Raw genomic sequence first — 13,832 nt, forward strand, 5'->3', positions numbered from 1 at the left:
GAAGCAAATGACAAAGCTTTTAAAGCAAATCTAATACACTAACAGCCATTTCCTTCTTGAAAGAAATTTGATGTCTACTGGGCTTTGAAGGACCTTTCACATTATGATCATTATATGGCTAGGGTCAAATTCTGCCTTGAGCACTGCACTAGATAAGCAGCTCTGCCAGCGCAGTAATACCAGAAAGCATACTAGCAGCGTAACCCTGGACCAGCTCGGCTTCTGCCTCTGGCTTAGGTAAGGTAAATACAGAGCTATGGGGGCCCTGAGGGGCAGCAAGAGGCTCCGATTGCCCTGCCCAGCCCCACTTCCACTCCCTTCCTGCACCAAAGCCCTGCTGGTGCAGGAGCTGCATTTAGGCTCAGGCCAAGGCCCCAGCGCTGCCTTTTGTGCCTTTGCGGCACCAGGGACTCACCAGGACRCAGTTACTGCCCTGCTCGGGGCTGCGGGACGGGGCTGCTGGCGGGGAGGCCACTGCCCTGCTGTGCCCTCGGCACCCAGCTCCCCTTCCCGAAGCGGCTGCCTGCCCCGCTGCTTCCCCACAGCAGCAGCCAGGCTATGTTAAAGGCAAGTTCCTCGGATAGTTCAGCTCCTCTGTTAGGGACAGCCTTTTAAATCCCCGGGAAACTGTTAACTTCTGCTCATCCAGAGATGGGGACACAGCAGGTGGAATAAACTAGCACCCACACTTACAGCATGTGCAATCCCTAAGGGYTTTTTCAGGGAAGCTGTGGACCCCCCAGTTTGCTAGCTATATAACTCTTTATAAGTAATGACCTGATTTCCATGTAGCACTATAAATACAATTCTCTGGAACAGGTCTTTGCAATGTGTCACAAAAGGGATATTTGTACCATATGATAGGCACTTCTGCTATTTCAGAAATGAGTATTGTTGCAGAAGTCACCCATTACTTAGGGATGGGTTTGGGGATTTTATGGTAACTATTATGAGCAGAATTGAAATTCTGCTTGTATTTCTGATTGACTAAGTCCTAGGAAAACAAAGGACAGAATTGTAATTTCAGTGCCTACAGTGCCTTTTAGTTGCACAAGTAATACAGATGCTCAAATAAAAGCCCCAATTGGAAAATGAAAAGCAGGTATAGGGAATTTGGTCCCCCATTTTACTTATGCCCATGATTCCAGTGCTGCTGACCATCAGCACTTGTAACAAGCTATCACCAGCAAGGAAGTTTAGTAGCAACATGCTAATGTTGGATTAAATATGGACACACCAGCAATTCTTTTATCATGACAGGGAAGCAGAATTTGAAATACTGAGTAGCGAACATATCATGTGAACACGCTCATATTTTCAGAGCCCAGGAGAAAATTTCCAGTGTAAGCAAATATGAAATATGGCTCCTCTGACACAATTAATTATTTTCATATCATAATGGCTATCTTTTCATTAGCCAGTTTGGAGATTAGTGGGCTATTACCTATATGAAAATGCCTTTTCTGCTTAAAAATTCTCCCTTTGGAAAAGCAATCTGTTATAATTTAGTTAAATGTTTAGTGTTTTAATAAATTAATGTTAGTATACTTGTGAGCATATGCAGGACAGCCATGAGTCTAATTTTATTTGTACTAAATGTGCTAATCTGTAATTGGATATAATGAATATAACATTTATGAAAGCTATGTTCATATGGTCCTGTTGCATTTATAGTTACAGTAAGACTAGACCCCTTATAACTACACATGAACTTTTCCAAACGAAAACTGAACACTTTATAACTAAATGTATTACCAGACGCCTTTGGAAAAGGCAGCCATTAATGATACAGTACCTTTGAGGATTTTTTATTCTTTTTACTTCTTCAAACCTAGTGGCAACTTTCAGAGGTGGTTGGATTAAAACATCTCTGGCACAATTGGTTAAGAGTAACTTACACAATATTCCCCATGATAAAGAGGGTAGACTATTTTCTGCTACAGGCAGTGTGGTTTGGCAGCTAACTGAGAAGCTGGGGAAACTATTCCATGTTCATGTCTTTCTCCCTCCTTATTCCTGGAGCCTCTAATAATTTAGTGTCAGTTATTGGTAAGGACACAGAATGAAATGCTTTGAAGTGTCTCAGTATGACTACTGAACTAACGCTTAATCCTTGCACAGCAGTAAGAATTTCTTGTTTCCTGGTCTGCTCATGTACTCAGCATGGCCAAATGCACCATTTAACTACCTGAGGTAGGTAGAGCAATTCTGGAAAAATCCTGAGTGTGCTTACACTCGTCCACATGTCAAGCCCGATGATTAATGTCGAAGTTTTTCAGTGTACTGCTTGTATCTAGGTTCCTACATTAGTCATGTAACTTTTCAGGCACACAAATTAAAATCCTGTCCTTTAATTTCACTAAGATTAAATCAATCCAGAATATGAACAAAACTTCAGTTTTACTCATAACTGTTATCCCAAAAGAATAACTTCCAGGAACAGACCAAGAACTAAGCTTTCAGGCCACCGAGTATCTTCTCTCTTGGTGTGAAGAGTGATGTTTCAAAATATAATTTAACCTCTTAGCTTCTAAATTAATGGCCTCTCTGTATGATATTTTAATTTCATTGGATATATTATTGTACATTTCACCTATCTCATGAATACAAAATTGTTTCAACACAATTTCTTTTCTTCTATAGTGATTATAACTGTAAATTGCAGAGTCAACTAGGTACTAAAATTTTGCTTTGCAGATTGCAAAAAGTTTGTGTGTGTGTGTGTGTTGAGTTTGCACTATATTCAGAAAGCAGCACAAGGAAAGCTGATTGTCCTGTATGTACACTATGCAGGGAGTGAGAAAGCAATAGAAGATGACTTGGCAGATCTTGTTTCAAACCATATCTTAATATTTCTCCAATATAAGGAAGGGGCCTGTCAGGATTTTGTACTTTAGGATGGACATTAGGAACTGCGGGGCAGTTCCATGTCTTGGAAGCCTGTTGGGGTGCCTTTGCCCACCCCTCTGCCTAAAAGCAGAACTACATCCACATGTACACTACAACCATCTTGTTGCAGTAGCAAGAGCTGTCTTCTTAGGAAAGAGCTTTGTCTCGTTTATCTTTTCTTCGACAAATGGGAACTAAAAGACAACTATCACCTTGCATGACTTTGCCATGGAAAGTTGTGGGCATTCGGCACAAGTGAGATTCGGGTCATTGGCTGCAACCCCACATCTCAGAAACTCCTTTGGAAACTCAGATGAAAAGTCTTTTCGGTACTTCTGCCTCTCCTCCCACATCTGTAAAATGGTAGGAGTAATGCTTATTTTCCCTACAGGGTGACTGACCAGGGCTAGATAAAACCTGATTTGCATTTTCAGATGAAAAAAATGTTTTAGGAGCAGTATTATGGTGGCTGGTGTGTATCAAGCAGTGGTCCTGGCTATTTTTAAATCAAATTTGAGTATAGTCTTTTCTGGGCAGCTCTGTCTTATTAGAGACAAATATTGAACTTTTCCCATTATGTTTGAAGAAACATGAAGAATAAAGTCAAAGCTCCAAATATAAAAAAAAGCAAGTACCTTATTAATTTCTATATTATTATTAATACTGTTCATTTGCTCTGAGAAAATAAGCCTTTTTTAGGATGTGAAATACTAAACCCAAGTGACTGTTGTAAATGTCTTTTGTATTAAAAGGAATTCTTCCCTATATCGAACAACACAGATACCACTAGATTACCCTGTTCTGGTTAAGAACCTATTCAATATACTGTTCAGGTGATAGCATTTCAGGTGTAATTGAAGAATGCTGTATTCTTCCAAATACTGTCACCTTTTCGCTTGGGAGAATACATGTAGAATCCTTGAAGACCAGGAAATTCCTCTTTATGTCTAGTTTTGGGAGTCTTGGAAATAGCACCACTAAATATTGCCCCTTAATATCTCCTTCCTTGTTCCACCCAGCATCATCCAAAATAGAGACACAGATGAGATATTTAGGGTCTCACCTTACACCTTGTGCAGTTGCTTACTAGTGCACTTTGGTTGTGTACTTTGTTGCTTCTATCCTGTGGAGACTGAGAGCCCAACGGACAGACTGACAGTGAGCCTCTCCCATCTTTGACCTGGTTCCTAGCTTTGACATGCTCTAAATCACATTTCCTGTGTTGTCCTTTCTGGACTGTCCTTGGTTCTTTGAGAGATGATTTTTCCCTGTGAATAAGAGCAAGCGTAACAGGAGCCTAAGGGAGCTAGCTGAGCCTGCTGCTGGTGTGTGTGCTCCTTCCCCAGGCCTGGTGGAAGACACGACTTCTCTGCTCCCCGCTCTGCCTGTGCTAGCAGAGTGGTGAGAGTTGGGATTACACGGGGTATCACTGGTGCTGTTCTCGGCACCCTGCCTCACCCCCCAGGCAAGACACAAGCCTCCGCTCATTGCCGCTGTCAATTCAGTTCCTTGACAGCAGGCATCTGAGTTCACAAGCTACAGCTGAAATGTCCTTGAGGGACAGACTCTGTGAGAGCCCTCAGCTGGTCTTTAGGCTATGTGGGGCCTGAGTGGCACTGGAAACCTTTAGCCTGAGATAAAACTGCTCTTTTCTCAAATCCTTGTTGGCTCACTGGGGTCAGGGGGTAACAATCAAATGGGATTCCTAGTAAGGATCTGCTCTCCTGAGCCCATCCTCAGATAAAAAAACTATTACAATCGTAGCAAAGTACTGCCATCCAACTTCCTCTAGCTAGTGTGTAAAGCAATATAACAACTCCTATTTATTCATACACACTCTTAACCAAAAGCTATTAATTTAACTGCATTATAACCCACAATACTGAGATTTAAATTTCATTTCAAATATAAAATAATTCTGTTTGAGTTCTTCAGCAGCTTCTCCTCATCTAATATGGAAAGAGTTTTCTCTTTAATCGTATCTCTATGCCTTCAAGAACATTTAGCAGCCTTTTAAACATCTGCTCTTTCCAACCTGCCACTTAACCAGTTATGGTTTAGAATAATTTTCTCTTTGGCCTATTTTTCTCTCTTGTCAGTTGCAGACTATCAGCATAATAAAATATGGAGGGCCAAAGTCTGAAGGCTAAATGTGGGGAAACATCTGAAGTAATCTTTATTAATGTACTCTGTATAGAAAACTGTATGCATTTTTGCTTTGGGTGCTTGCTTTTAACATAAAGCTGGAAATTACGAAAACTATAGATAGACTAGTATAATTTCAGTGCCAGATAGTCACTGACTTTTTTTTAATTTAACATGTACTGTGATTGCCCCCACACCTACCCAAATAGCTCGCAATGGACTTTTCCCCAGAGGAGATTATAGTGAGTACTTACTGAGGCACAGTTGCTTTCTGACTTGTCTTCCAGAAAGCCAATTTGGCATGGTGTCCTCTGATTCTGCAGCCAGTAGTCTGTTGACTCTAGCAGACTGTTACTGCAGAGAATCTGTTAAAATAGTTAAAAATAGTTAAAATAATTTAAAAATTTACTTAGTCCTAATGTGCTCTGGGGGCCTGAACTCTACCATGGAGCTCAAAGGGAATCTTGCCTACAAATTTTGTTTGGGACAAGATTAGGACCCCTGTTCCTTTTGGACCTATCCAGTTAATGCAACTGGGATTCAAGTGATTTATATAACCCTTAAAGTATTAGTCAATGAACTGAAAGTCCTTGAACTGAAAGTCCTTCAAGATATTTGAAGGAAGATGCCTACCAAAACATTTGTATCGGAAAATATTGCCAGGAATTTTTTTCTGTGTTAAAGTGATAAATGCAGATGTTGGCAAAACTAATTATTTAATTATACCCCAGTGTACAAACTTGCAGCCTTTGTGATTTACTTTATCTCTTTCCACAACAGATCAGCTCTATTCATTCTGCTAGCAGCCTCATTTCCGGGGCTGCCTAGGCTACAGACTCTTTCTTCTTAAAGATACTTTTCTGCTTTCTGAGAAGTTGAAGGTAATTAAAGACCTGCTATAATGAGTACTGAGCTCAGTCAGTACCGAGACTAAAACTTTGAATTTTATCTCTCAGTGCTGTTGACTCAATCCTACCGCATAAGGACAAGCTTTGCCCAAACAAAAACGAAGTGGGGCTACTGGTATCTGCAGACCAGAAAGAGACAAAGCCAGTTCTGCAAGTCCAGTGCTCTAGATTGCACCGAATTCCTTATCTGCTGTCCCTCCCTTTTAATAAACAGACCTCCAATATGTTATTAAAACATACCTGCAGCAAGTTACTTTCTGAAAGGATTGTCTTTTTGAGCACGGCATGAGATTTCTCTGAAAAGCCTTCAAGTCTGAAAGCAACTCGTGCACCTGGACCGGCTGCGCCAAGCTATGACCAGGAGCTGCACCGCTGTGACTATGGAGCCAGAGTAAGGGTGCTCCTCTAATCACACAGTTTGTGGGGGCAGAAAGAGCCATTATATGTAAACAGGCAGACTTGTACTGCCTATTACAGGGCCACAGCAGAAAGATCCATAGCAAGTGGGGGGGACAGCTGGCAGCATGAGCAGTCAGTTTGCCCTTTCACTGAAACGGTAAAGACTGGACCAATTGACCCTAATTTTATTTAGGGAAGAAAGTGGAAGTGGGAGGTGTGGTGGTACCTTGGGTTTAATTTCTACACTATCAGACTGTGTTAACATTGAAAAGGTTGTTTATTTTAGCTGAGGATTCATTCTGTGTTTAATATGATACCAAGGATAAATAATTGAGGTTGGGGAGGAATGGGAGGAGGAGGAGGTATGCACATGCATAAGGTGAGGGAGCTCACTGCCCAGCAAACGGAGAGGGGCGCTGACCTCCTGCAGGAACTGAGCTCTCTGTACAAAATGCCTGTCAGCCTAGTTTGCTCAGTTAGGTACTCGCATCATTCAGTTTAAGACACGTATTTCAGTTACCGTGATAGTCTGCTAAATTGATCTGTGGACCACCAGTTGGAGATACTTTTTCCCATTCTGCCAAATCCTTCCATGAAAAAGGACCCTTAGTATAGATAACTGCAGGGAAAGAATAGCAACAGCAATGATGGTAGCTGTAGAACATTTTATATGGCTAATCAACTTCCCCAGCAGCAATGTTAACAAGAATATTTGTGATAAGGGAGGTATATTTTATTTGTACTTCTGGCAATTCCTGCATTACACAGAAACAGGCTGTGCTCTATCTATTTAGCCTTTAATTTTAATAATTATATTTTAAAATATAAATTTGTTGCCATATCTGGAAAAATCTAACCACTGTATTTTGCTTTATCTTACTGCATATTTTGCATTGACAGACCTTTGTCTTACTTTAGAAATATTCAGGAACATTTGACCTGTATGCCTACTTCCCACTTCTCTTCCTAAGCAATGGATGAACTTGTGAGGACTCCTCATTTCTCAGGGAAGATGGCTGAGTGTGGAAAGCTGATCTAGCCAGCTGACATAATTTTCTAATACTCAGGGACAGTCCAGAAGTAAGCTTATTACTACCCACAGACTAACACCCACTCTAATTTTACCTCTCTGGCAGAAAGCCAGATAGATAGCTAATACTGTCTTCCCTGTATTATTCTCCATTGATTTCTGAATAAAAGTCAGCAGCAGAGGATGGAGGAAGTAATGGGGAACACCACATCTCATAAATCTGGCATTCCTTCTGTGCTGTCTGCAAGAGAGGGGCTTCACACCTTTGTGGTGGTTGTTTTTTCTTTATCATGCAGAAGAAAAGAGGTTTATATGCAAAGACCCTTTGTACTCTAGGCGTGGTATGGTATTTCTACCAAAGAGCTTCAGAATACAAATGTATTTAGGGCTCACAAAATACTCATAAAAAAACACTGTGCCCAAAGACTTTGTTCTGAGACTGGCAAAAGCTTGTGAATGCTTCACATCTACAGCAGCCTCTTCTTGGGGACTGCTAGCTAATCTTGTTTACCAGTTCAATGACTCTGCATTCAATAAATTTTATAACCTCCTGTCTCAATGAGAATAGATTTCTGCCACCACAACAAACTCTGAGACTAGATGGGGAAAATAATATATTCCATATCCCATAGAAACAATTTCCTGTTAGCATTATAAACCGTTACTCATTTTTTTAATAAATGTTTTCAAATGTGGAAAAATGGAACCATTATAAACTGATGGGTAAAACATAGAGTCAAACATTTTTTTTCCTCCTCTTTATATACCTGGGGTTCCAAAAAATGCTGTCTTCTGAGGCTTTTACGAAGACATAGAATTAAAGATACATGCACACACACACACACACTATATATATATATATGATTTCAGATTTCATCTGACACTAGATCTTCTTACCCTCAGGGGCTGAAGTTATAATCATCTGTTTGACATAATTTTGCATACACAGGAAACAGTCCTTTTAGCTGAAATAGCTCTGGTTGTAACAAGTGGACTCATTAAATTTCCTTAAAAATCATAGCAAATTTGTSTTCAGCTTTAATCATTTTAGATCTTTCTTCCCCAAATCTCAGCCAGTTTCTGAGAAATTAGACCAGACAAATTATTGTGCGGAAACAAATTTCAGAAACCCTGGATACTCTTCTTTGTCTCATAATGACTTGGTGTGCACACCTAACTTCTCATCAGAACAGCTGGGCCATAGCAGATGATTACTGCAGCTAACTCGTGAAATGAGCTGGATAGTCCAAACTTCACACAGTTTTCCTCCTGTGGGATGTTAGATGACCCTTGGCACCTCTATCTCCCTTTCAGGGGATGTTTTTGTCTGGAAGCAAATACTGGTAATGCAGCAAGAGAAGAAATAACAAATGCTTCAGTCAGGCCATAGTTGTCAAGTTTCAAGTCACTCCAGGATGGTTTATAGATTGCTATGTCTTACAGTAAATTCATGTATGCATCTTTTCATGACAGACTTTGAAATTGAGGGTAGAAATTATTACATGGAAGCTTTGAAGAGCATGTGATTTTTAGCAGCCTTGAGGAGATGAACATTGGCAGGATGATGTTCTTCCTGGGCCAGATTCTGTTCTCATTTGTGCACAAGCATTTCTGTGAGTGAACTTGAGAAGGTAGTCAGAAATGTGAAAAAGGGTGCAAGACAGGAGGTCTGAGATTCAAATTCCAAGTAATTTGGATTTGAAGGAGTTAGGTGAGAAAAGTAAAACAGGATATACTGTTGAGTGAGCAGAAGCTGGTGGAGGTCAGGCATCTAAAGAATACACGTAGGCCTAAAGTCCCTGGGAAGCCTCTGGAAATTACTCAGGTAAGACAGCTTTCTGGGAAACGAAGATACACAGGAATAAGTGGGAGAGGCCTCCTTGCAGATGGCTCTGCTTTTACATGGATCTGAACAGTGCTTGGGAGAGTGAAAGTGACATTTGGGGCAGCAGTGACAGGGATGGAGGGGGCAAACTTTGGATGAGTGTACACTCTACCTTATGAGATGCAAGTTTCTGCATTACAGGTATGTTATTCCTTACAACCTTCCCACTAGAACTTCTTCTATAGAGGAAGGATAATCTGGGCCACTCGGCAATGCTAACTGCAGTAGGATTACATGCTCCCGTTGTCCAAATAGTTGCATATAGAAACCATATGAACTTTTAGACATACCTCTTTGAAAACAGGCAGCAATATATCATGGTCCAAGACACACACACATAGGAAGAGTGAACCTAAGACTACTCCTAGGATCTCGCTATTGTAAGACAATTCTGCCTGTTAACTAGGTGCACGTGTCATATGAAGTGGGTGTGTGTATGCATTTGAACTTGCTAGGATATTCATACTTTTAAGGAATATCCTGAAGGAGCTGTCCTAAATTAACAGGGCTAATTAACTTCTCAAATGCAGTGTGAGCACAGTTATTCCTCAGAGATGTAACTCTACCAGTACATTCTGATTGCCACTTCCGCAATTAGGCATGTCTCTACAAAATATACTGAGCTGATCTGTATCAAAGGATAAGAAATCTAAACTTGCGCTACTTCAGCTGTCAGTCAGCATCCTTCTTGTATACAGCCTACACTTTTATGGTGAGTATCGCTGCTTGCCAAAATTTCCTCCTCCTATCTTGTAGTTTTCTTCATTCTTACCTAATTGAGACAAGTTCTGGGCCAACTCTTCTGACATACATCCTTAGTAATTTTGCTGAATTCAGTGAGGTTTCTTCTGATTTACAATGGTACAAGTTAAAGCAGACCTTGATTCATTGACCATACTTATGTTTAACAGCTGCACATGCTATACTGCTGTATATCTGGTGCAGAGTTGGATCATCACACTCAGAAAATAATTTAGGATGAGTCTGCATTGTATACTAAAAGTGAAATCAGCAGTAATTCATGGTTCTAAAAAAAAAGAAAAAAAAAGAAAAAAAAAAAGGAAAACTTTTCCACTCTCATCTAGAGACTCAGCCATCAGCATTACTCAGTGTGTTGTGAATCAATGAACTAAATCAGCCTCTAGCACAGTGTGGACTGGAAAAGTCACTCTTTCCCAGAGGAAAATATGGCATACAAGTTTAGTGTAACAGCTTCCTGCTCCCAGATTTAGATCATAAGACATTAAAATACAGTAAATATCTATAACCAAGATGACATTAAAAAGGCTCTGCCTTACAAATGAAACATCTGCGTCTTCATGGCTGATCATCTTAATTGCCTTGGTTAATTACTACTCATCAAAAAAGATATGAAAGTGGGACATACAGAATAAGATGAGATATCAAGGGGCACATCTTCTGCATTTGTTCAGATTGGTCTGTGTAGCAACAGATGACGTCTCATATGGTTCTTGACAGGAGTCATTCATGCCAAATACTAGTATTCAAACCTGCAAGTGAACTATTTAAACCATTTCCTTGCAGTAGGAATCCACAGTGTTTCACCCCAGAACCAGTTATACATCTACCTTAAAAATCACTGTAACTAACATAGGATAAAAGAGAAGGTAATGGCCTATTTTGATAATTCTGTATCCTTTTCCACAAAAAAGAATGCTAACACATTCTGTGACAGTGCTGTAAAGAAGCCCAAAATATCCTGCTGTTTGTCAGAAGTGTTGGCAGAAATGAATCACTTCTTTTCGTATGCCTAGAATCATAAAATTGACTTGTGTTACAATGAAAAGTTCAAATGTAAGGGATCARACGGGTGAAGCAGCTCTAAAATATGTGGTAAAGGCTAGCCTTTAAAAGCAATCAGTGCTTCTGAAGGTGACCAAGCTGGAACATTTATAAACACAGTGATGGCACTTCTCATCACTGTGCCACTGTCCTTCAGTTTTACATAAAACGGCCAACTCTGAGATTAAACAAAAACTTAAGGCATTCTCCCAAATTATTTGACATTGTTCTACATACTTCTATAAAAATGGAGAGACCAATTACAGTTAGTAGCTTTTCTTTTTTTAAAATAAGGTATTCTCTTAAAAATAAACAAACTCTTCTGAACTACTGACACTTTGCTTTTCAGCTGTGCTGGGGTGAGCTGGAGATGCCCAATCCTAGCATAAACACAAGTCTATTGAGTTTTTTTATTTCAGTGATTTTACAATTAATGAAATTTCTGAACACAGTCAATACTCACCTCCACCCAAGGTAGTTTTCAGAAGGATAAGGAAACTAAATCTTTATCCTCTGCATGTTTTAGCTTTCTCTCTCTGTATATGTATGCGTGTATATATGTGTGCGTGTGTGTGTGTTTGAAAAAAACAAATGGAAAGCATTATTATTTTTGGTGGAAGGAAAAGAAAAAAATAGTAAGTAAACTGAATGAACTGTGAAGCTTTATAACATTTCTGTGGCAAAACAGATGCTTTCTTATCAGCTCTAGAACTATGCCTATGGGAGACARTAGAGCTCTGTGGGTTATTGCAAAGTGAGAGATGAAAGATGGCCAGCCATTCTCAATAGGTCTTTGACAGTGCCCTTCCCTTAGACCATACCACCACAGTCTGACCCTGGGGAACAGGAATGAATGGAAGCATCCAGGGTTTTCACCTGTGTATTCTCAGTTGTACTGAAATACCTATATGCATAAACTAACGTCGGTCATGCCTGGCTCCACCTAATGACATACAGAGGCATTGCTTTTCTCTTTTTTCCATGTCCTCTAAATTAAGTAACTACATATAAACCTACTGAGGCAATGAAAACAATAGCAGTCAAGCTATATTACCTCCTGGGTTGCTGAAACCCATCTGGTCAGATACTAGGGAAGGCAGAAAAGCTCTGTTTCATGCAGGACACTACATCATGTTGAACTGAGAGAAGCAAAGTTCTGAACTTTCAGGCTGGGTCCCAGAAACTTGCAACCTATTAAAGCGCAGTCCTGAAGGTATTCATGCGATATACTACTTGTATTTCCTATTTTTAGCTAACAAAGAAAAATAGAAACGTTCAGGCAAAGTTCACCTCTCACATGCATAATATATATTTTGGTGCCAAACAAGCATAGTCCATGTAGCCAAAGCTGCAAGATACTGTAACAGCACTCAGACTTTATCCTTCTGTATCAATCCTTTTCTTTTTTTTTTTTCAAGCATTAGTTTAATTTTGTATTCCCAATAAATGTGAATGCTAAGAAGCAGAGCTATAACGTGGGATATGTCTGCCTTTGAAAGTAAAATAAACTTAGAAGTTACCTTCTTACATGCTGTCACAGAGCTTCCCAAGCTGCTTCCCGAACTGTCTATGCTGCTGCCTTGGTGCTCTGGGACTTCATACATCAGTGGAGATTCGAAGTTGCTGAAGAAAAAGAACAAGAAAAGAAAGGAAACCCCAAAAACCTTTCCAGTGACTCAGCTACATAAATAACTGAAATGATACCAAAAATACAGTTCAGTAAAGAGATGTAAATTAACCTAGATTACAAGAAGTTCTCTATAGTCTGCTTGCTGACATTACTATTCTATTTTATTACATTAATTTCCCCTTTTTGGAAGACTACTATCCTGAGCTGTCATACTGTGAATACGAAATAGCAGTCCAATGCCTTTTGAAGACTGAAGGATAGCACTTAGCTGCCTATAATTACGTCTGCCTGCCTTGAATGATACAGTAAAGCGCAGTACTAGCTTCTTTTTGTAAGTAAGCAGCTTGAAGCAGCAAATGAAATACTTGCTGCATTAATTCAGCTTGGTAGACAGCATATAAAGAAATGCTTGCTGTAGTTCACCCCCATTATTATCTGCCTGGATAGGAGAAGTTAAGGAGCAGTCATTAAAATGTAAAAAACAGTGGCTGGATTCCATAATTCAGGCAGAATACCTTGATATATTGTAGGTTTAGAGCAAAGGTAAGTCATGCATGTGCTCTGTTTTGTGAGTCAGTTATACACAGCAGAACCATATTTACTTGGGGACTGTACAGATGTGAAAGACCAAACCATAAAAACAAGCTTCCCCAGCCAAGGTATTTGCATGTGCAGCTGGTATTACTCCACAGATTACTTCAGGAATAATTCAGGCCAATCTTGGAATATCTCCCTCTATATAATAATTGAACTGTAGCAAGCTTAGTGAAGCTTTTCTCTCGAGACAGGTTGTGAGACCTATTAAAGGCCACCCAGGGCTAAAGGCCTGTTTCTCCAGAAATGTAGTAGGGAAAGAAGTATCCTGTACCATCTGCTTCTGTGTGCCAGACTGGGCCTCTAGAGTGCTTTTAATACATTGGAAGTCATCTATGAGAAGATGTGGAACACATGGTGATGGACCATAACAAGCGATCAGATTACCATGGTTTAACTAATAATCTCTCATCGGTTCAGCTTGGATAACAGACCAAGTGCAATTTCCTAGTATGACCCAATTAGAAAGTAAAATGTATTTTCATAAGTCACCTTCACTGGAGCTTAAGCCAATGTTTTAAGAGGAGGCTACTTTCAGCTATTTGCCCA

The 13,832-nt window shown here is 39.9% G+C and overlaps 1 protein-coding gene across 1 annotated transcript in view; it reads right to left on the reverse strand.

The window, feature by feature from the left end:
* Positions 1-12,679, reverse strand: part of SPHKAP (SPHK1 interactor, AKAP domain containing) — a 60,456-nt gene extending 47,777 nt beyond the window's left edge. The window contains exons 1-2 of the mRNA XM_026087042.1: positions 12,580-12,679; positions 5,289-5,399 (exon numbers count right to left, since the gene is read on the reverse strand). Coding sequence (XP_025942827.1) covers positions 5,289-5,399; positions 12,580-12,663 — 195 coding nt within the window. The 5' untranslated portion in view covers positions 12,664-12,679. The remainder of the gene's footprint in view (positions 1-5,288; positions 5,400-12,579) is intronic.
* Between the last annotated feature and the right edge of the window lie 1,153 nt (positions 12,680-13,832).

The sequence above is a fragment of the Apteryx rowi genome, unplaced genomic scaffold (assembly GCF_003343035.1).
Source record: "Apteryx rowi isolate R43461 unplaced genomic scaffold, aptRow1 scaffold_70, whole genome shotgun sequence".
Lineage (NCBI taxonomy): Eukaryota > Metazoa > Chordata > Aves > Apterygiformes > Apterygidae > Apteryx > Apteryx rowi.